At 41.6% G+C, this 25,003-nt stretch overlaps 1 protein-coding gene across 1 annotated transcript in view; it reads left to right on the top strand.

The window, feature by feature from the left end:
* Positions 1-25,003, top strand: part of CASK (calcium/calmodulin dependent serine protein kinase) — a 286,458-nt gene that overhangs the window by 230,529 nt on the left and 30,926 nt on the right. Inside the window, 4 exon segments of the mRNA XM_040423804.1 lie at positions 5,318-5,386; positions 7,956-7,991; positions 9,041-9,237; positions 14,417-14,532. Coding sequence (XP_040279738.1) covers positions 5,318-5,386; positions 7,956-7,991; positions 9,041-9,237; positions 14,417-14,532 — 418 coding nt within the window.

Here is a 25,003-nt window from a genome sequence, read left to right as displayed (position 1 = left end):
ACATAGCTTTCAAAGGGACACTGTCACCTGGATTTCACTTACTGAGCTATTAACATTACCACATCAGTCTCCACGATTTACATTACACAATACTAGTATTACAGCCCTGTGTCTTGTAATTTGTCTATAAAATCGCTTTTATTAATATGCTAATTACCTCAATAAGGAGCCCACAGGGCTGTCCCTCTGGCCGTTGGAGCCCAGCCGCGCCCATTACTTCGGAGCCCAGCACCGCCCCACTGCTAATTTATTCGCTCGGCAAGTCGCGCCACTCCGCTCTTCCTTTCCGGGTCGATCGAAGCTGCCGCATACACAATGAGTACTGTGAGGCCGATGCCAGGACAAAGTGCGGGCGCTGACATGTGTATCCAGGGCGCATGCGCAGGATTATGGGCGCTGCACAAACATTACGCCGGCGATGAGCATTGAATAAATTAGCAGTGGGGCGGTGCTGGGCTCCGAAGTAATGGGCGCGGCTGGGCTCCAACGGCCGGAGGTACAGCCCCTTGGGCTCTTTATTGAAGTAATTATCATATTAATAAAAGCGATTTTATAGACAAATTACAAGACACAGGGCTGTAATACTAGCATATTGTAATATAAATCGTGGAGACTGATGTGGTGATGTTAATAGCTCAGTAAGTGAAATCCTGGTGACACTGTACCTTTTAAGCACCTATTTGTGAATTATCCCCTAGCAGATAAGCAAACTTTTTATTGTCTACCATTAAATCCTAGTTCAAAGTTTTAACTTGACACAATCGAAGGTAGTCATTTCAGTCGTCTTGTCCATGGAGATTGACAATTATATGGCCAGTATATGTGAAATGGGTTTTCCATAAATGTCTGATAAATCTGGGTCCCACCAGTCAACATGCCAGTTCATTTGTTTCCAGAACTCTCACAGAAATGTATGGAGAGAGCCATGCATGCATGGCCACCCCAATACTCAGTGTCCATGGGACCCCCTTTCTATGTTTAAGTGCTGGTTCTAGTGGTAGGACTGGCATCTGTCTGACTTTTATGGTATATTCTGTGGATACGCCATGAATGGTTAAGATAGAAAAACTACTTGCAAAGGGTATATCCACCTTCACAATGTATTTTCTATTACTTCCTTATATCTAAAAGTTAAAATTTAAGCTGCTTTGAAAATAGTCTTCCTTAAAAATATCCTATAGGTTTGTGCTTCGGAGTCCCGTACACTGTAGAATAATAAATCACTGGAACCCGGATGCCAGATGGAGATGCTGGTGGTAGGTTCCCAATCTAGTAATACAGGTAGATATATTTGAGGGGAAAGAAAAACCCCAACAACAGGCAGGCAAGTGGATGTAAAGGTTTTCGATCTATTAACCTTTTTAGACCATCTGAAGCTGGAATGGTAGTATAATCACGGGGGGGGGGGGTGGGGGGGGCTGGGGGGCGGTGTTCTGATGAATTAGAAATTTAGGAGTGTGCAGTTTTTCCTACATATACAGATGTGTCTCTATAGTAACACTACAAACCAATCTGTTGTCTGATCCTGTATCTGCCTTTATAAAAGTGTTAATATCCCTTCATGTTTTCAAGTTACACCCACAAACCTAAATGTATTTTATTGGGATTTTATGTGATAGACCAACACAAAATAGAAAGTAACTGTATGTGGGAAATGAAAAGGAAATCATACATGGTTTTCGTAATTTTAATAAATGCAAATCTGGAGTGTGTGGCGTGAATTTGTATTCGCCTCCCCGTCAGTACTTTGTAGGACCATCTTTCGCTGCAAGTCTTTTGGGGTTTGTTTCTACCAGCTTTTCTACAGGCTGAAATTTGTGCCCATTCTTCTTGGCAAATTAGCTCAAATTCAATCAGATTGGATGGAGAGCATCTGTGAACAGCAATTTTCAAGTCTTGCCACAGATTCTCAATGGGATATAGTTCTGGACTTAGAATGGCCCAGTCAAACACATGAATGTGCTTTGATCTAAACCATTCCATTGTAGCTCTGGCTGTATGTTTAGGGTCCACCTTATTCTCAAGTCTTTTGCAGCTTCTAACAGGTTTTCCTCTGGGATTGCCCCGTATTTAGCTCCATCAATCTTCCCATCAACTCTAAACAGTTTCCCTGTACCTGGTGAAAAAAAGCATCCCAACAGCATGATGCTGCCACTGCCATTTTTCACGGTAGGGATCGTGTCTTCAGGGGGGTATGCCGTGTTAGTTTTCTGCCACACATAGTGTTTTGCATTTAGGCCAAAATGTTTAATTTCGGTCTCATCTGACCAGAGCACCTTTTTACTTGTTTATGGTGTCCCCTACATGGCTTGTGGCAAACTGCAAATTGGACTTCTTATGGCTTGCTTTCAAAAATGGCTTTCCTCTTGCCATTCCATAAGGACCAGATTGGTGGAGCACACAACTAATAGTTGTCCTGTGGACGTATTCTCCCACCTGAGCTGTGGATCTCTGCAGCTCCTCCAGAATGATCATAGGCCTCTTGGCTGCTTCTCTAATTAGTGCTCTCCTTGCCTGGGCTGTCAATTTAGGTGGACCGCCATGTCTTGATAGGTTTGCAGTTGGGCCATACTCCTTCCATTTTCGGATGATGGATTGAACAGTGCTCTGTGAGATGTTCAGAGCTTGAGATTTTATATATATATATATATATTTTTTTTTTTATTGTGTAACCCAACCATGCTTTACACTTCACAACTTTATCTCTGACCTGTCTGGTGTGTTCCTTGGTTTTCATGATGCTGTTTGATCACTAATGTTCTCTAACGAACCTTTGAGGCCTGTACAGCTGTAGTGATACTAATGCTACTTTTACACTTGCGTTTTTCTTTTCCGGCATAGAGTTCCGTCCTAGGGGCTCTATACCGGAAAAGAACTGATCAGTTTTATCCCCATGCATTCTGAAGGGAGAGCAATCCGTTCAGGATGTCTTCAGCTCAGTCTTTTTGACTGATCAGGCAAAAGATAAAACCGCAGCATGCTACGGTTTTATCTCCGGCAAAAAAACTGAACACTTGCCTGAATGACGGATCCGGCATTCAAAATACCGGAATGCCGGTTCCATCCGCGCAGACCGGAAAAAATAAATGCCGGATCCGTGTCATCCGGAAAGACGGATCTGACATTTCAATGCATTTTTCTGACTGATCAGGCATTTTTAAGACTTACAAATGCCATCAGTTGGCATATGTTTTGCCGGCGACGGAACTGCTTGCTCGATCACTCTGCCGATCACTCTGCCGATAGTGTGAAAGTAGACTGAGAATAAATTACACACAGGTGGACTCTATTTACTAATCAGGTGACTTCTGAAGGCAATTGGTCACACTGGCTTTTATAAGGAGTATCAGAGTACAGGGGCTGAATACAAATGCACACAACACTTTTCATATTTTATTTATTAAACATTTTGAAAACGGTATTTTCTTTTCACTTCACACACGCTTGGTACTTTGTGTTGGTCTATCACATAAAATACCAATAACATACATTTAAGTTTGTGGGTTAATGTTGAAAAGTTCAAGGGGCTTAAAACTTTACCAGGGCGCTGTGTTGGATACTGCCTTCCTTATGTCTCCTACTTTTTGCTGTTCCAATCAGCAAGAAGTGAGAGATGAAATTGGGTTTTACTACAGGATCAGACAGGGTTGGTTCTCTTAGCATAGATACACACATCTGCACAGAATCCGTAGATGCAAAATGATAGGTTTTGAATGAAGACTCTTTACTTCATTCTTCATCCATTTGGAAGGTGGATGTGCTCTTTTTAAAGCATTTTGTTTCCAAACGCACAATGAGCTATCTGAATTGTCCACCCGGAAAGAGGGAGAAGAGAGAATCTTATTAGTGAACCATGCACCCACAGTTACAAATAAATGCAAACTATATGTCGCTGTGTATACATAATTACAGAATATATAATTTCATAACCTGCTTTGATGCCAACAGGTAATGTCCTAACCACTCTTAAAAAAGAAAAAAAAAATCCTGCATTTCCTGTAATTAGACCTGAGACTTATTTCTCATGTTGGTAAATCACAGACATGCTGTTCGCATTCTCCACAGACAGCACGCATATCCCTTGATTTTAATTGTTTTTCCACTGACTGGATGAGTGGGCATACAACAGAGACGTGCGCTACTTTAATGCAGATCAAACACTCCTGTTGAAGTCTTTGGGTCATTGAAAACCACGGACAGAACCAGATCCATGTTCTCTCAGTGGTTTTTTACTAAGCATTGAGAGTTGATGCTCTGGAAATCCTGGTTTCAGCATATCAGTGCATGTGGAATACAGAGGACAAACAGTGGACCCTTCATCTTGTCATGGACATCACTGACATGAATGTGCGAAAGAGGCCTTGTGGTCCATTCACACGTCCGTGGAATGTGTCCGCATCCGTTCCGCAATATCCGGAAGGGGTGTGGACCCATTCATTCTCAATGGGGCAGGAATGGATGCGGACAGCACGCTATGTGCTCTCCGCATCCGCATTTCTGTAGCGCGGCCCCGATCTTCCGGTCCGCAGCTCCGGAAAAAAATAGAACATGTCCTATTCTTGTCCGCAATAGGCAGTTCTATGGGGGTGCCGGCCGGGTGTATTGCGGATCCCGACTTGTGAATGGACCCTTATTCTCAACGTCCTTGTCTGGCCAGTGATTTGTATTGATGATTGTTAGCCAAAACCAGGAGCAGAGCCTAAGCTGAGATGGTATGATGGAGAGATTTGCACAGGTTCTGTTTTTGACCCGCCTTTGCTTCTGACTCGCAATCACTGATGCAAAACACTGACATGTGAATTAGGCCTAAAAAGTTTGCTGTTTTTGCAAAGCCTTCATATGCTGTATCAAAAATGTGCCAACTAGAGGTCCTCTGTAAATACAACTGTTAGATCACTTGCCTTTTTAAATATCTTTTAGCACATAAAACCATGCATTTATGGTTTACATACATCCGCTGGTATTATTTCTTTAGAAGAGCTTGTGTGAACAGAAATTCTAATTTCGCGAGTTCTGTTTTCAAGGTAACGGACATTTTAGAGCAATTTTATATAGCTTTCTATTATTCCCTTGAGAAGAAGCATGCCTTTACAATTGATGAACAGTATCCCAGCAAATAAAATGAGGCATGTGGTGGTACTGTCTGGACCATGGGCTCCTCCTGGTGGAGAATCGGTGAATTGCAGTTAGAGCTGTTTTTTGTTTTTGTTTTTTTAACATAGAACTGGTGTAGAAGAATTCATCTTTTTTTATACAGTGGTAACTGTGCTCTTTCACAGCAGTGAAATGTGTTAACAAAACTTGTGTCTTATTTCAGAGAGATTCCCCCTCTACATCCAGACAGTCCCCCGCTAATGGTCATAGCAGCATTAACAATTCTATTTCGGTAAGATCAGCAATTACATATGCACACACAAACAGGGTTACAAGGAATGTTGTCCTCCACAAATTCTGTATTAACGTCTGTGTTTTTAAGTTCGCGGATACCCATTCCCACCCTAGCATTACTTGAATTTTGTTGGAGACGTTTTTTTTTTTTCCCCCTCTTTTTTTATTTTTATTATTATTTATTTAACTTTTGGTAAGTCTTGGCGGGATACTTTTGAATGTTTTATTTCTGTCTTGTACTTTAGGATTCTTGTTTTCATTTAAGGCAACCCCAGCTACACACAGACAACTACAACACAGCATTTCAATTCTTTAGGAACTTTCTAGTATATTTGGCTGTTTGCCAATCCCCACAAACTAGATGACTTCGTAATTTGTAGAACACAGGCCAAAAATGTTTAAAAAAAAAATTAGTAAAATTGGAACTCTGTCTAGATCCAGAATGTAGTTTCCGCTATCTGAGTTACGGAATTGGTGTGTCCTCTGCTGCTGTGTTACCTGCAAATATTCTGCATAACATGAGCCTGGCCTATTATGCTCTCCAGTGCTAGTGGGGTTAATTAAAGCTGAAATCTTTTAATGTGCATTAGGTGCACACAGCTCTTCAGACCTTTCTCTGGAACATCTTTAACACAAATTGCTTGCTATACGACGCAGTGAAAGCTGCTTCTGCAGACACAGCTTTTTAAGCAAAATCCCATATTTAGTGTAATCACATTTGTTGTAGCTTAACTGGAAATTTGCATGTTGGCTTTTCATTTGTTTTTCTATGCCAGGGTAGGGAAGAAACCTCTACCGTGATAAATTCACATTTGAAAAAAAAAAATATTATATATATATATATATATATATATATATATATATATATATATAATTATAATATTATTTTTTTATTATTATTATTATTTACGCCTCTGAATTGAGCGTTGTCCTACGAGTAGCACTTTCCAAGATAACGAGATCACTTTTTACAACACACTTTGAGAGATTCTTCAAAACTGGTATAAAGGAAAACTGGATTAGCTGCCCATAGCAACCAATCGGATTCCACCTTTCATTTTCCAAAGGAGCTCTGAAAAATGAAAGGTGTAATCCTATTGGTTGCCGTGGGCAGCTAAACCAGTTTTCTTTTACACCAGTTTTGATACATCTCCCCCTATGTCTAACGTAACTTATATATTCTCTTAACACAAACCTGGATGTTAGAAATTTACCTTGCCTAGATACCTGGAGATTTAAAAAGGTGTTTACACTGGGTTATCACAGTGAAATGTGTACTGTGTATAAACTTATGGGGTCTTAAAGGGGCTGTCTCATCAAAGCCAACCACTTTCACAATGCAGCCTCACTCCTGGCCCTTCAGCAGACAGCTGCTTTCTTCACATGGAAGCTGCCACCAGAAAGTTCCCCTGCAGTGGCTGCTATAGAGGAAATTGTAATATTACATGGGGGCCATGAAGATGAACAGTCGTCTTTGTGATGCAAGAATGGCACAAGTGTGTCAGATTGGGACCCCAGCTCTATGGCGTCCATAACCCCTAATGGGTCACATGGACAGAGGTTGTCTTTTTTAAAGCATCCCCTTTTTAAAATATAATTATATAATTTTCGATCTATATCCCACAGTTCTTTTCATTAACTATTGGTCAGATCGATCTACACAAAACATCACATTTGCTATTATTTTACCAATGCATTTGTGTTGAAGATGCTGATCATTTTCTTTTATTTTGCGAAGCATCATTCCTATGCTTAAAACTTTCTGCTTCCTTAAGCTTCAGCTAAACATCTTGAACTTTTCTTTTGTTTTATTATATATGCATAACCATATTTTTAATAATTACACTTGGACCTATTGATATTGACTAAGCCAATATCCGTATTTTGCGGATACGCTCTTTGCAGACTGCAAAATACTGTCATGTGCATGTGGCCTTAGGGTACTTTCACACTTGCGGCAGAGGATTCCAGCAGGCAGTTCCGTTGCCGGAACTGCTTGCCGGATCCGTCAAAACGCATGCAAACTGATGGCATTTGTCAGAGGGATCAGGATCCTGATCCGTATGACAAATGCATTGAAATGCCGGATCCATCTCTCCGGTGTCATCCGGAAAAAACGGATGCGGCATTAATGTTTTTCACATTTTTTGCGGTCTGAGCATGCGCAGACCGCAATGCCGGATCCTTTTTGCAGGAACACTCGGTGCATTAATGCATATCAATGGGAAAAAATCCCGCATCCAGCATTCCGGCAAGTGTTCCGGAATTTTGGATGGAGATAAAACCGTAGCATGCTGCGGTATTATCTCCATCCTGAAAAGTCAAAAAGACTGAACTGAAGACATCCTGATGCATCCTGAACGGATTGCTCTCCATTCAGAATGCATTAGGATAAAACTGATCAGTTCTTTTCCAGTATTGAGCCCCTAGGACGGAACTCAGTGCCGGAAAAGAATAACGCTAGTGTGAAAGTACCCTTACATTGAAAATGTTAATGATTTCTGATAAAGAGAGCAAACTGTTAATAAGATGCAAATGTCTTCTTCTGGGTTGGCTTTGTTCTGCAGGACATACCATCAACTACTCAATCAAAAGGACGACAGGTGAATAGATTTTCTTTGTGTCATTTGTTGGTCTTCTCATAAATCCATGTTCCTTTTGCCATCATAATTGTTCGTGTTAAATCTCATCTATCATTAATCTCACTATACATATTGTCAGTAATATTAGGGAATATTAAAAAAGAAGAAAATATTGCAGTCAACACATTCTGATTGAACCTTGGATGATCGATATAAATGATCCATGGGACATGGGACACAGGACCACAGCCCTAGAATGTGAGGAGAGAGTACTGGGAAATTCTCACATAGGAAGTTCTTGTTCAGATTAGCATACGCATGTTTGTTTCCCCATGCTTTCATTCATGGAGCAATGATAAATGGCCAGGACTATATGCAGTAATGTCCATGGGTAGAACCCATCTATTCTCTGTTGTAAATGTAAAAATATGGGTCACAGTGAATGTCGTATATTCCCTATTAGTGTCAGGTCCCGGGGTCCAACTTGCAGCACCTCGACCGCCCAGCTGCTTGAAATGGTCACAGTTCCAGCAAGTGCTGTGTCCTCTTCACTGCTCACTATATAACTTGTAATCGCCATATCTGGTATCGCTGCTCGTTCCCTCTTGACTGAGCTCTAGTATATATGGAGTTGTGCCTGGTAAATGATGAGGGTGATGCGGCCTAATCGCCAGAGTGCGGTGGCTCCTTTAATCAGCTCATCGGTAAGGGTGCTTGGAACTGGACCTCCAAAAAACTGAAATTGATGGCCTGTCCTACAGATAAACCATCAGTACAGTCCTAGAAAATCAGTACTAGAAAACCACTTTGAGGATCTAAGCAGAATGTCAAGATATTTTCTTTGAGGAACTTGTTGAAGGGCATTAGTTTCTTTTGTTAGAGTTCAAGGTGTGAGGCATATGTCCATTCTCTTTGCATGCTTCGCACTGCAAATTCTTCCTCCTTGTATGAGCTAGCAACCATTTCTGGTCTCTTCATTTATCAGTTTATAACCTGTGTTTCTGTTTGATCTATCGAATACCCAAATGTGGATTTCTCTAGCTATAAAATATACATTTATTATTTTCTAGATATATGTAAGAGCACAATTCGAATATGATCCAGCAAAGGATGACCTAATACCCTGTAAAGAAGCTGGCATCAGATTTAGAGTTGGGGACATTATTCAGATTATTAGTAAAGATGATCACAACTGGTGGCAAGGCAAACTGGAAAATGCAAAGAATGGTACTGCCGGTCTCATACCGTCTCCAGAGCTACAGGAATGGTATGTATTCGATTGTGTAATTATCCAGTGTGTATACTGTACAGAAGACTAGAGGTGGATTTAGACTAACTAATAATCGTCCACATTATTGGGAACGACTGTTCCTGCGAACGCTCATTCCCGATAATCGGGCAATCTAAATGTGCCACTGATCACCCGATGAACAAGCAAAACGCTTGTTCTTCAGATGAGCCTGACGTTAATGCAGGCACCGCCAATCATCATTTCCGGCCAGCAGATTGTGTTACCCAGAAACAATAGCGATCCCTCGTCCTCATACTGTGAACAAGGTCTCTGCATGTAAATGGTTCTTCCTGCCAGGCTCTCTTTATCTGATTGCAGTGAGATGTCAAGTCAACAACATGTGACTGCTGTAGCCAGTCACTGGCTTCTTCAGTACACTGCTGCTGACGTTGTGATTAACTGCAGTGGTCACATATTGTTGGTGTGACCTCGCCACTGCAGTCAGATAAACAGAACCCGCCAGGAGAATGGGAGTGGCAACATCAAATCCGTTAGATAAGTAACACCCAGTTCCTTTTTTACAGGGGGATCCCATGTGTTTGGTTTCTTCCTGAAAGTGGACAACCTCTTTACCGTAACTGACATTGACTTACAGGGTAGCTACCCATAGGTGGCACTAGAGTTTTCCTTCAAGTGGGGGGGGGGGGGCGCAAATTTGCATTTACAACCAGATGGATATCCACAAGGGCATGATATGTAGAAACACACATCCTGTATGTGCCCACAGTTTAGTTAATTCTGCCTGTTGTGAGACCTTTATGCCTTCAAATTTATTGCATCCATTCAGATACCTGTTTTTAATTTACTCTTTTCAATGAAAATTATTCTTAATTGAAATACAGCCAAGTTTTATTACTGTGTTTACAATGCAGTTCACTTGTTGGGGTGGATTTATTTTTATGATCTAACTGCTCGATTTCCTACATCTCCTGGGAAACGGTAAAACTAATTTTAAGGCACAAAATATACTGTTGTCCTTTGAAAGCAGCAAGTTAATAGCATTCGTGCAATTTACATATAAAGTACATAGATTGTGAGCTAGCAGCTTGTGGACAAATGTTTTGATCATTATTTTGCGCTGTTTAACACAATTTAGTTGATACGACTACAATCTAAACGGTTACATAAATATTCTGTGTCTGCCTCTACAGCACCGAACAATGACTTGATATAGGACATTAACACACACATATATTTTTTTAAATCACTCATTGTTCATCTGATGCCAGAGGTTTTTAAAAAAAATGTAGGCAATATCTATTGATGAAAAAATTACATCCAAGCATTTGCAATCTTTGACTCATTATACTATATTGGTCATATTTTATCGATTTCTTGGCCATTACTGTGTGTTTATTACTTTATCCATTTATATAGCACCAAAATATTTCAGAGATGTTAATCACTCACATTTGTCCCTGTCATGGGTTGGGTTTGACCAGTAATTTACTACATTAAAGGGGTTACCACACACACATACGTTTTCGTTTAAAATCTTTAAAAAAAAAAAAAAATGCAGTTATATACTTGCTATGGCACCTCCTGGTGCTCTGTAGATTTCTTCTCAGAACGTCCACATAATGTGTCTGGTGTCAATGATCACACGTGTACAGTCAAACCTCAGTTCCTCTTGTAGGTGGGTGGCAGAGGGATTCCTGCTATGTGGCAGGCCTTGCCTATAGGAATCTGTGCACTAGCAGGTACTGTAGCTTTTACTCATCAGAATTCAACACATTAGTTGTATGGTCTGAGATGGGAATCAAGACACTAGAGGTCTCCATAAGTACCGTAGGTAACGATCTACACACAGGAACATTTGATAGGATTTAAAAAGTTTTGGATCATCTGAGTTAAGTATTTATGGGCTAGCTTCTTTAAAGGGCATCTTTTACCAAGGATCATCAATATCAAACCAGGCACAAAGCCAGGTAGGGTTGCCCCAGCTGCCCTCCCTGTCTCCCTGCCTACCTTTCGCCCACTTACGGCATTCAGCACAAAGTCATGTTTTAAAATGAGTGAAGCGAGGGTTAGTCCTAACCTCTGTGTGCCCTTGCTTCTCTGCTTTGCTTTGAAAGACTTTTCCTCCTCCCCCCCCCCCCCCCCCATTTGATTGACAGGGCCAGGTGAGATGACTATTTGGACGTGTCAAAATGAATTCACATTGTGAATAATTACAAATCTTGTTATTGAGAACATGAAAAAGGAATACTATGGCATTACAGAAATAAAAGGGAGTATTATATGTACACACTTGTCAACAATGAATTTGCAATATCAAGAAGGAAATGTAATGGAATTATAGAAATCATAGGATCAATAGATATGATTATGCAAATAATAAAGAAAATGGGAAGAAAATATTGAAAACATTTTAATTTAGTCATTAGCGATTTTGAGCATAACAGAAAAACATGAACCTAAACTGCTTTACATCCTATCAATTAGGTTATTAATGGCTGTCTAAGGAATGTTCTGCCTCGGTGAATGCACTTGGGCACGCATATAATCAAGATCAGCTGCTGCCAGCTCCCTTTGCAATTCCTGACCAATGATGTTCCAGATGAGCTTGATAGAAGACCACTCTGGAGAAGCTGCAGGCCATGCTACCACGTTTAGGCCACACAGGCTGCTCACAATAGCACGAGCAACATGTGGTCTGAGGTCCTGTTGAAAAATGGATCCTGGGACCCTTTGGAGAAATGTTTGTACCCCTGGTTTCACAACCAAATCATTGTAATCCTGAGCTGTTGGTGTACCTGAAATAAAGACTAAAAGGGTGTGGCTATTGTATGTTATGCTGCCCCACACCATAATCCTGAGAGATTATGGCCAGGACTAGGACCGCTGTGGCATTCTGTTGTGAAGGCCTCTTAATGGTTTCCAGACCAATCTATGTCTGTCATTGCATCCGGGGACTCATCTCTGAAGTGCAAAGACCTTCATTCCAGCCTCCATCTTACTGTACACTATTATAGCTTTTGAGAGCAGTGGCGTGAGGTCAATGGAACACCTGTAGCTGGACATCTGCCTGGTAGCCCAGTGCTGTGCAAGCACTTTCTGCTGGTTTGTGTAGACACTGTTTTCCACCCTAGACTTGGAATGTGACTACGCGCCATTCATTTAATCAGGCGATCTGTCCATGCAGTGGTTCACGCCTGTGCCCTTCTTGCTGTTCTTCCAGGTTGTCATTGTTTTCCCAACCACCAGGACACATGATGTTGAACAATGCTGACATCATCCCACCCAACTTGATCAGATTTTTGAGGTTTCATCCAACTAAAAAAACTTTGCTTTCAATCTGTTTTTTTTTGCTGCTCCCACTTGCCACAGATTACAGCTAGGTGCTTGAAAATATGATCATCTGCAGATCTCATCGACACCTGTTTCCTCGATTTGCATAACGTTACGGCTTGTCCTTCTTGGTGTTGCAGTTTCAATATTGAGGAGTGTGTATATACAGTAATATGTAAGAAGAAAAAAATGCTTTAAAATAAGAATGACTTCAAAAATTGTGTTCATTTTTATCAATTAACTAAATTTAAGCAAGTGAATGAACAAGAGAGAAATGTAAATCAAATCAATATTTGATGTGACCACCCTTTGCCTTCAAAACAACATGAATTCTTCTAGGCAGATGTGCACACAGTTTTTGAAGGAACTTTGCAGGGAGGTTGTTCCAAACGTCTTAGAGAACTCACCAGAGATCTTAGGCTTCCTCAGATCTTTCTGTCTCTTCATGTAATCCCAGATGGACTTAATGGTGTTGAAATCAGGGCTCTGTAGGGGCCATATCATCTCTTCCAGGACTCTACAGTGAACATACACTGCCTGTCACAAAAAAAAAAGTCGCCACCTGGATTTAACTAAGCAAATAGGTATCAGCCTCCTATTGGCTTCAATTTGCTAGGGAGCATAAAGATTGGACTCTGGAGCAATGGAAGAAGGTCATGTGGTCTGATTAGTCAAGATTTACCCTATTCCAGAGTGATGGGCGCATCATGGTAAGAAGAGAGGCAGATGAAGTGATGCACCCATCATGCCTAGTGCCTACTGTACAAGGCTGTGGGGGCAGTGCTCTGATCTGGGGTTGCTGCAGTTGGTCAGGTCTAGGTTCAGCAACAGTATGTGCTCCAGGAATGAGGTCCGCTGACTACCTGAACATACTGAAGGACCAGGTTATTCCATCAATGGATTTTTTCTTCCCTGATGGCACAGGCATATTCCAAGATCCCAGGATTCATCGGGCTCAAATTGTGAGTGTGGTTCAGGGAGCATGAGACATAATCTTCACACATGGATTGGCCACCACAGAGTCCAGACCGTAACCCCTTTGAGATGTGCAGCAGTCAGACTCTACCATCATCAATAAGATCTTGGTGAAAAATTAATGCAACACTGGATGGAAATAAGTCTTGTGACATTGCAGAAGCTTATCAAAACTATGCCACGGCGAATGCGTGCCGTAATCAAAGCTAAAGGTGGTCCAACTAAATATTTTTGGTGGATACTTTTTTTTTTTTGGATGGCCAGTGTAGTTCTTAATGGCATTTGGTTGTATTTTTGGGGTGGTTGTCCTGCTGCACAATAAATTTGGAGCCAGATGCCTCTATGATGGTATTGCATGATGTATACGTTTCTGGCTGTATTTCTCTGCATTAAGGAAAGCATTAATCCTGACCAAATCCCCAACTTCATTTAAAAATGCAGCTCCAAACTTGCATAGAACTTCCACCATGCCTTACTGTTGCCTGCAGACACTCATTATTGATCTGTGGCTAGTTCTCTGGGATATTTGGAACAACCTCCCTGTCTAGTTTCTTCAAAAACTGTGTGCATGTGTACATAGAAAAAATACTGTTTTGAAAGCAAAGGGTTGTCACACCAAACACTTGTTTGAAATAATTTCTCTTTTGTTCATTCACTTTGTATTATGTTTTCTTACTTTGTAGTCCCCCCCCCACCCACATATAGCTAAAACCTGTGTGTATATGTGTGTGTGTGTGTGTGTATGTATGTGTATATGTGTATATATATATATATATATATATATATATATATATATATATATATATATATATATATATATATATACACACACACACACTCTTATGTTTAGATCTATTAACATGTATGTTTTTATGTTGCCATATTTTAGGCGTGTGGCATGCATTGCAATGGAAAAGACGAAACAAGAACAGCAAGCCAGCTGTACTTGGTTTGGCAAAAAAAAGAAGCAGTATAAAGACAAATATCTGGCAAAGCACAATGCAGGTATGGAATGTCAGTGCAAAGTATTTCAGATGTGATTTGTTGGGAATGTCGGCCTTTTAATAGACTCTGAGCACAAGCAGTGACTTTCCTGGTTTATCTGGTCTTGCACATTTCTCCTGCAATCTTTCCCTGTTTAACAGAATAATGCCTCATTCACACGTCCATATTTTGGTCAGTGACTGTGAGCCAAAACCAAGATTGGAGCCTCCACTGACATAAGGTATAAAGGAAAGATCTGTCCTGTGTTTAGAGCCATGCCTGTTTTTTTCTCAAAATCACTAATGGAAATCTCTGACTTGTGAATGAGGCTTAAGGAGAAGGATTCCCTACTGGTAAATTCACGTCACAGCTGCTGCTTGACATGAATTTATTACAGCTACTGATTATCTTTTATGCTCAAGCCCGCCCATCAGTGCCGGTGACGTCACCGGGCTCACTGCTGGGCAGAAGCCTCCGCCTGGCAGCCCTATGGAGTGCCCGGTTCCTCACCGGAACTCCAGAAAATGCCTTTGCCCTGTGCGATTCAGGGCAGGGCAAAGGAGAGCATCGGAGCATGAACTGCTCCGATGCTTTAGTCGGGGGGGCTGCCTGGATCAAAATAGGGATATGTCCAGGTTCAGCTCTGAACCTGGACAACCCCTTTAAGCACTTTGATGGGAAGAATTTTCCCATTAAGTAGGGGTGGAGAGAAAATCTATATCCATCATTACTGCTTCACATTGCAGTTTAATTTTGGAAGTGCACTGATTCTTGCAAATAAACTGAATGCTGACCATGTTAAAAGGGAATCTGTCACCTGGTTTATGCTGCTGTATCTGAGAGCATCTTGAATTGGTGACAGAGACCCGGATTCAAACATAGGGACCCTTTTTTTTTTTCCGTCTCATATCCAACGAGAGCTGAGAGCTGGAGTCTTCGGATTTGAGCTGCTGCTACCCATGCCCTGCAGCAAATGATTGACAGCTTTATTCTTTTCTGAGTATAGGTATAAAGCTACCAGTCAGTGTGGTGAGGAGCTATGCATACGTGTGTGCACTGCCTTGACCAGACTCCAGCATCTGGTTCCCAATGGCTGCTCACCATTGGTTTCAAGAAAGTATTTAGGCAAAAAAAAGTAAATGATCTAGCATTTGAATTCAGGCGTGTGTTGCCAGTTCATGCTGCGCTCCATATGGGGCCCATTTCAGACATTGACAGCATGTCGCTAGGATATGCCATCAGTGTCAGATTGGAGTGTCCCCAGAGGTGGAACCTCAACCTTTCTCTTAAACGGTACCACCCTCTTCCCAAAATGAAGCACGGTCTCCCTCCTTTCACCACTATAAGATCCAAAAAACAACCAAGCACTGGGTCAGCTATATTCGAAAGTGCCGTTAATGAAGGGCGCATTGCGCATGCACGGCCATTTCTTCAGTCTTCCAGTATTGGACTGCTGGAAAAAAAACAAGCCAGTGCTATGCTATTTTTTTTTTTTTTTTAACTCCCATAGCGGGGATTTAGAGTGTGGCAGTGCATGCACAATATAGGTCTCCTTCACTTCAAGGTGCCTGTTTTGGAGATAGGTGCAGGTCACACCATCGAGACCCTACCGCACCTGACATTGATCGCATACCCTAGCGATATCTTATATCCACACGTGTGTTCCACAAACTAATACTCAGTAGTTTTTCATGGATCCTTAATCAAAGCTGTGTGCAGGATGCTGCTCCGGGACTTGTCAAAGTTGCTCAATAGGAAGCTGACTGAGTGCACATGGACTGGAATGCACAAAGAAGCTGCAGTCTGGCTATGAAAAGACAGAATGTGATGTATTAAGGGTTTTTACTTCGCTATATGGAATACTATAAGTTTCATGTTTTAAATAAAGGATCAATTAAGCACTATTGAATATTAGTCCGTGGATTGGCGGCTGGTGGAGGTGCCATGTATGAAGACTTTGCCACGATTTCTCTATGTTTGGCATATCCTAGCAATATGCCATCAATGTCTGAAATGAGAATACTCAGTCATTCTACAAATAAAATTTCAAGTTTTAGGCTGGTGTCACATTTAGCAGTTGTGTTTTCTGTTTCACCTTTTTTCTCTTTAAAGGGTTTGAATCTCTCATAGTTATTGTTACACCAAGTAGCCAGGTATTCTAGTCTTAGATTACAGAACAGATGAGAAACCCTGGGCTAAGGGATTATATTTATCATGTCCGTTACAATATCTCAGCCATAGGCAAGTGAATGAAGCAGACCTGTCCTACCAAACACAGCCACAGGTATAGATGGTGCCGTACTGGTCACTGCAATGGAGAGGGTTGGACCCCCACAGGCTGTGACGTTCAACATGGTGTTTGAGCTGCAGTCAACATGTTATAGAGCAAGGGGAGCTGTGCAGATTGATATCGTTTTATGGGAAAAGATTCGGTATAAGGCTACTTTCACACTGGCGTTTCTGGATCCGCTTGTGAGATCCGTTTCAAGGCTCTCATAAGCTGTCCAAAACTGATCAGTTTCGCCCCAATGCATTCTGAATGGATAAGGATCCGTTCAGAATGCCTCCGTTCAGCCTCCATTCCGCTCTGGAGGCGGACACCAAAACGCTGCTTGCAGTGTTTTGATGTCCGCCTGACGATGCAGAGCCAAACGGATCCGTCCTGACTTACAATGTAAGTCAATGGGGACGAATCCATTTTCACTGACACAATATGGTGCAATTGAAAACGGATCCGCCTCCCATTGACTTGACTTTCAGTGTAAGTCAAAACGGATCCGTTTGCATTATCATGAACAAAAAAAAAATATATATAATTTTTATTAATTTTTTTTGGTTCATGGTAATGCAAACGGATCTGTTCTGAACGGATACAAGCGTTTGCATTATAGGTGCGGATCCGTCTGTGCAGATACCAGACTGATCCGCACCTAACGCAGGTGTGAAAGTAGCCTTAAACTTGTATTTTTATTTTTTTCTAAAACAGCCCGCTTTTTGGCATCTGATATGTTCATTTAGAGTATCGGTACAGGGAGGAGGAGACAGCCGGGTTTCTCAATGGGCGTCTCCTTCACCCTGGCTGTAGCGCCGTCCAATCACAACGGAGAGCGTCACAGCGCCAGGAAGGAGACGCCCATTGAGAAACCTGGCTGTCTCCTCCTCCCTGTACCGATACTCTAAATTAACATATCAGACGCCAAAAACTGCGGGGGCCATATCGCCGAAACGAAGGGGTGTTTTAGACAGAAAAAAAAGTGCTGGCATCTGTAGGGGCCGCTCTGTCTAGTAAGCATACTAGTTTGTAACCTATAATCCCGTGAAAGGTCCTCTTTAAAGGGTTTGTCTGAGTATTTTTAAGTGTATAGGAATGAGCCATCCCATTTAGGCCTCATGCAGACTAGCGTTGTTGTGTTCCGTTCCTCAAAATGGGGTTCCGTGATCCGTTTTTGTTTCCGTTTGTCTTCCTTTATTTTTAAGTCAAGTTTGCCATGCAAATGATAGGAAAAAAACAGACGCGGATGACAATCTTGTGTGCCTCCGTTTTTTTTCACGGTCCCATTGACTTGAATGGGTCCTCGAACCGTTTTCCGTGAAAAAAATAGGACATGTTATATTTTTTTGACGGACTGGAACCACGGATCACTGACACGGATGACAAACGGTGCATTAGCTGAGTTTTCAACGGACCCATTGAAAGTCAATGGGTCCGCAGAAAATCACGAAAAACTGAACTACGGACACGGAATAAAACCGGTCGTGTGCATGAGGCCTAAAATGAATGGGACAGTTTAGGTGTAATTACAGCTGCCCACCGCTGCTGTTGCGACAGTGAGCAGGTAAACAATGAAAAGAAGGCAGCACTGTCACGGCTCATGCCTTCTCTTCAACCAGTTGATCCTGGGGATAGGCCATCAATAAAAATAACTGGGACAACCCCTTTAAATTGCTGCTCATTCTGGGCTTTGAAGTCAAGGAGGCGACTCTCAGGAGGATCTCAAAACCAGAATTAGGCTACTTTCACACTAGCGTTCGGGTGTCCGCTCGTGCGCTCCGTTTGAAGGGGCTCACGAGCGGCCCCGAACGCATCCGTCTGGCCCTAATGCATTCTCAGTGGAGGCGGATCCACTGAGCATGCATCCGCCTGCCAGCGCTCAGCTTCCGCTCCGCTCAGTGAGCGGACACCTGAACGCTGCTTGCAGCGTTCGGGTGTCCGCCTGGCCGTGCGGAGGCGAGCGGATCCGTCCACACTTACAATGTAAGTCAATGGGGACGGATCCGCTTGAAGATGACACTATATGGCTCAATCTTCAAGCGGATCCGTTCCCCATTGACTTTCAATGTAAAGTCTGAACGGATCCGCTCAGGCTACTTTCAGACTTAGAAAATTTTCTAAGTAATAATGCAGACGGATCCGTTCTGAACGGATGCAAACGTCTGCATTATCGGAGCGGATCCGTCTGATGAAACATCAGACGGATCCGCTCCGAACGCTAGTGTGAAAGTAGCCTTAAACGGTTCAGTTTTGTCCCCATTCATTGTTAATGGGGACAAAACCGATCAGGATGCATAAGTATGCATCTGTTCCGTTTTGGTGCTGCGAAACAGAACAAACTGGATATGGCATGTAAGTCAACGGAGCCAGATGTGAAAGAACAGATATGGCGCTTTTTGACTTACAATAATTTTCATACTGGATCTGGTTTGTTCAGTTTTGATTTAATACAACTGGATTCGGCTGAAACGGATGCATCCGGATTTATTAAATAGCACAGATCCTTTAATTCCGATTTTGAGATCCTCTGCCAGATCTCAAAACTGGAATTGACAACACGGATGTGAAAGTAGCCTAATACTGTATCTTTTCCCACAAAACTGTATATCAACCTGCTCAGCTACTCCTGCTCTATAACTGCCTACACCATACATTGCATATTCACGGTGACCGGTTTCCTTTAAAGGGCTTTTCTGGGACTCCAAATATGGTGTGGTATACAGAAATGTTATAAAAAAAAAACACCTTAAAAACCTCCATTCCCCTCCATTATGACAGTCACGCGGGGAAAGTTGGGGGGGTCTCTGCTTATGGCACTGCAGTGATGTGCCTATTTATTCCATCGGCTTCAGTGGTCATCAAACTACCTCACTTTAAAAAGCACTCCCATAAAAAAAACTTTATTCCCTGTCCAACTACTCCATCTAACCACTGCCAAGGTTAAAGCAACACACTCACAAAATGTTTTGTTCTCTGACCCATTAGAAAGGTACATGATGTAAACTGTAATGACGGTAGTCTTCTTACCAGTGACTGTTTTTCTGAGCTGTCGCCTTCTTTCCGAGCCTCAGCCATGTCATGTTACCAGCACTCTGATCTCCAACTGACACAGGACAGGAAGTCCGTTACTTCTCTATTCATTCCTATGAGACAGACATTGAGTCTCCCATAGGAATACATAGAGAAACTGGCTTTCTTCCTACCCATAAGATGCTGTGTCAGTTGGAGAGTGTTGGTCACATGACATAGCTGAGGATGAGAAGGGAGGTTATAACTCACAAATGCAGTTACTGGTAAGAATATTACCTTCACTACAGTTTGCATCATGCACCTTTTTAACTGGTCAGAGAAGAAATTTTTTTTGTGGGAGTGCTTGTTTAACCTCGGATTGCGGTTACATGGAGTAGTTGGGCTTGTCTTCCCTGCAGTGCTAGATGCATATACTACCAGTAGCCCTGGATTGGTGGCACTGGAATGCAGGGCTGAGTAGGTAAGGTTTTTTTGTTTTTTATATTATAGCGTTCCTGGCCTTCCTCCCCACAGTTTTGTACGGTCCCAGAAAATCCCTTTAATATTACATGTACACAATTATGTTTATCATGTTTTAGTAATACTTCAAATTTTTTTATTTTCTTGTCTCAAATGTTTTTCCAGTCTTGTCAAAAATGATTATTTTATGTATATGGCCCAGAACAGCAACATTGAGATTGGTCAGTGCTAGACACTGGTTTATAGCATCTATTTAATTATCCTCATTTTAAATATTATTTGAGGACAAAGCTGAATTCTAGTCCTCATATTTAAAGCCTGACTCCACTTGAAAACCTGCTGTGAGTTCAGGATAGTAGATGGAACTGCGCATCCAGAGCACAGAGTTGACGTGTAGCGGACATTTATGCCGCCATTTCATGTCCTTGCATTGAGGGGCTGCTTTCAGGTTGGTTTTCAACCATAAATACAGATGGCATATTGAGAGGATATACAATAAGGTCCTCAGTGTCATACCCCCCACCAATCAAACCTTCAATGCTTATCCTGTCAAAATGCCATAAATATTTTTAGTGGAAGCCCCTTTAAAATCTCCTTGTGTCTGAAGAGTCAAAGAGAGTCAAAAATGTTTGTTTCCAACCAGAGCAATGACTTTGCTCTATAGGTAAAAATTTAAACTCTAACGAGTAAAACAAAGTTTGCAGAATTATTGCATATTTTAGATAAGATTTTAAATGTGTAATGTGAAATGAACGAAGTGTTGTGTGTTTGTGTGTTATATGCTTTGCGTCTATATTTTTATTTTGTGCATATTAGAAACTGTTTCATTAATATATTGCAATCCATATCTGACCCCTGTGCATTTTTCATGCTGTCTTTCCCCCAATGGCCTCTGTGCATGTAAGTAACCTGTCAAGTGATGATGCCTGCTTTTTTATTTTTCATTTTAATGTTTGACTTTCAATAATTTTATTACTCAGTTTTAAACCTAGAATAAAAAAAAAAAACAATTGCCTGAATGTTTTACTTTCAGTACTGCCTATTTACACCATTATCTTGTTGGGTATGTTTCTTTAGCATCATAATTTGCTGCTAAGCATATGTTACCATTTTCATATTTGTTGTTTAAGTGTCTTGTGTTGCCATTTTATGAGCTAGATAAGTTTATTTTTTTCTTTCTGCCCCCTCTATATAAAAAAAAGTAAGTTAATAAAATATATTAAAAGGGTTCTCCGGTAAAGTATGTTGATGACCTATCCTCAGGCTAGGTCATAAATATCCGATTGGCTGGGCCATGACTCCCAGCATCCCCGCTGATCATCTGGTAGAGGCTGGGCGCTCTGTGAGCACCGCAGCCTCTTCCTAGGCCATGTGACATCACCATTCATCGGTCACATTGCCTAATTTCACCACAGCCCCGTTGAAGTGAATGGGGCTGAGATGTTATACCAAGCACAGCCGCTATACTATGTACGGCACTGTGCTTGATGAGCTGCTGGGAGCCGGCTACCTGGAACAGCTGATAGGTGGGGGCATCGGGACTTGGACTTCCTCCGATCTGATAATGATATGCTGAGGATAGGTCATCATCATTATCCATTAGCTCTTTAATGCAGTTTGTCATGCCTTCAGGCATCATATGTTAAAGGGGTTGACTGGGAGTTTTGATATTATGACCTATCCCTGGGTATGTCATCAATATCGGATCTGTGGGGTTCCTACTCCCAGTAAGCCAACTGAAATGCTCCAGTGAGCGCTGTGGCCTCATCACAGCATACCATACTCTGCACCATACATTGTATAGTGTATATTGCAGCTCCGGCTCCTTCACTTGAGCTGCAAGTAGGCTATGTGACATCACTGGCCTAGGAAGAGGCTGCGGCGCTCACTGGAGTGCCACAGCCTCTTCAAATAGCTTTTCAGCTGGGGTTCTGGGAGTTAGAACCCACCGATCAGATATTGATGAGCTATACTGAGGACAGGTTATAAATATTAACATGCTGGACAACCCCTTTAAACTTGTAGTCCTGTAAAGAAACTCCTTAGACTAATAGTTATTCTAGTGAATTGTACATAGAGTAATACACTGTGACCCCATTTTTCATTAGACTTCATGCCGGAAGTGAGGTATTCCTAAAGGGGTTATCCAGGAATGAATATTGATGACCTATCCGCAGGATAGGTAATCAGTAGGGATGAGCGAATCGACCTCGGATGAAACATCCAAAGTCGATTCGCATAAAACTTTATTTCAATACTGTACGGAGCGAGCGCTCCGTACAGTATTAGAATGTATTGGCTCCGATGAGCCAAAGTTATTACTTTGGGAAGTCTTGCGAGGCTTCACGTAATAACTTCATAAATTGATTTCTACTGTAAAAAAACATTTCTCGGGTTCGGTTCCAACTGGTACCTTGAAACCGAACCAGAGTTCAGGAAATGTTTTTTTTACAGTAGAAATCATTTTCTGAAGTTATTATGCGAAGTCTTGAGAGATTTCGCAAAGTAATAACTTTGGCTCATCTGAGCCAATACATTCTAATACTGTACGGAGCGCTCGCTCCGTACAGTATTGAAACAAAGTTTTATGCGAATCTACTTCGGATGTTTCATCCCTAGTAATCAATATCAGATTGGTCAGGGGTTGACAACCGGGACCCCTGCTGATCAGCTGCCATTCAAGTCAAAGGGGCTAAGCTGCAATACCAAGCACAGCCACTATACAATGTACGACGCTGTGATCTGTAAGCATCCGGGAGGCCGCCACATTCTCCGCAGCTTCCCAAAACAGTTGATCGGTAGGGTTGCCAGCACTCTGACTCCCACCTATTTGAAATTGATGACTTATCCTGTGGATAGGTGACCAATATTATTTCCCAGATAACCACTTTAGTCGAAGGACTAAAAAGATATTCGGTAAAGTGACTAAGGATATGACTTTAACATTACACTCCATTGATTCTCTATTATCAAATATATGGATAATTTACTATCCTAGCAAAGGAATACTAAAGCATATTTGCTATGCATTTGTCATTCTTTTGTAATTTTTTTTAAAAGTGTACCTGTCACCATGAAAATGTAGTGCAGTTTGCCATCAACATGTTATAGAGCAGAAGGAGCTGAGCAGATTAATACGTAGTTTTGTGGGGAGAGATTCAGCACAACTGATAAATTCCTGCTCATTTTGAGCTTTGAAGTCAAGGAGTCGGTCCTATTAGTGATTGACAGCATCCCTCTATGACTGTGTATACAGAGATGTCAATCACTGATAGGATCTCCTCCTTGACTTCAAAGCTCAGAATGAGCAGGAATTAAAATTAATATGTAGGGATACCCCATAGCAGCTAGTTTCCACCTAGTAGCTCAGAGGAAACTGACAATAAGGCGGTATGCACAACTGAGTGGTCAGCCACATCTCCTTGATTGACGGCAGTTCTTCTGAACCAAGCTCACTGCTTCATAGTGATTTATGATGCATTGAGTTCCTATTGTACTGTATTCACATCATGAATTGCAGATGCTGTATGTGAGATAAATCTCACGATTGTGAATGCAGACATTTAACTGGACTTAGTCCTTTTGAAGGATAGACTGATTCCCTTCACCTGAAATGGCTGTCAATGAAAAAAAGTAGGTTTCCTTCAATTGCACAGCAAATTTCATTCAACAGCTTACAGCAAATGTCAATGGAATACACTTTTTTATTTTGCCACTAACCTTTAAAACTGATCCGTCTCCTGAATATAGAAACATAGAATGTGTCGGCAGATAAGAACCATTTGGCCCATCTAGGCTGCCCAATATACTGAATACTATGAATAGCCCTTGGCCCTATCTTATATGAAGGATGGCCTTATGCCTATCCCATGCATGCTTAAACTCCTTCACTGTATTTGCAGCCCACCACTTCTACAGGAAGGCTATTCCATGCATCCACTACTCTCTCAGTAAAGTAATACTTCCTGATATTACTTTTAAACCTTTGCCCCTCTAATTTAAAACTATGTCCTCTTGTAGCAGTTTTTCTTCTTTTAAATATTCTCTCCTCTTTTACCTTGTTGATTCCCTTTATGTATTTTAAAGTTTCTATCATATCCCCTCTGTCTCGTCTTTCTTCCAAGCTATACATGTTAAGGTCCTTTCCTAGTAAAGTTTTATCCTGCAATCCATGTACTAGTTTAGTAGCTCTTCTCTGAACTCTCTCCAAAGTATCGATATCCTTCTGGAGATATGGTCTCCAGTACTGAGCACAATATTCCAAATGAGGTCTCACTAGTGCTCTGCAGAGCGGCATGAGCACCTCCCTCTTTCTACTGGTAATGCCTCTCACTATACACCCAATTTGCTAGCATTTCCTGCTGCTCTATGACATTGTCTGCCTACCTTTTTAAGGCTGGTTTCACACGGGCGTTGCGGGAAAAGGTGTGGGTGCATTGCGGAAACATGCGCGATTTTTTCCGCGCGAGTGCAAAACATTGTAATGCGTTTTGCACGCACGTGAGAAAAATCGGCATGTTTGGTACCCAAACCCGAACTTCTTCACAGAAGTTTGGGATCGGGGTTGTGTAGATTGTATTATTTTCCCTTTTAACATGGTTATAAGGGAAAATAATAGCATTCTGAATACAGAATGCATAGTACAATAGTGCTGGAGGGGTTAAAAAAAAAAAAGACAATTATTTAACTCACCTTAATCCACTTGCTCGCGCTGCCCGGCTTCTCTTCTGT

Source organism: Bufo bufo, chromosome 3 (genome assembly GCF_905171765.1).
Source record: "Bufo bufo chromosome 3, aBufBuf1.1, whole genome shotgun sequence".
NCBI lineage: Eukaryota > Metazoa > Chordata > Amphibia > Anura > Bufonidae > Bufo > Bufo bufo.
The sequence above is the reverse complement of the archived record's forward strand: the minus strand, read 5'-3'. Positions and strand labels throughout refer to the sequence as shown.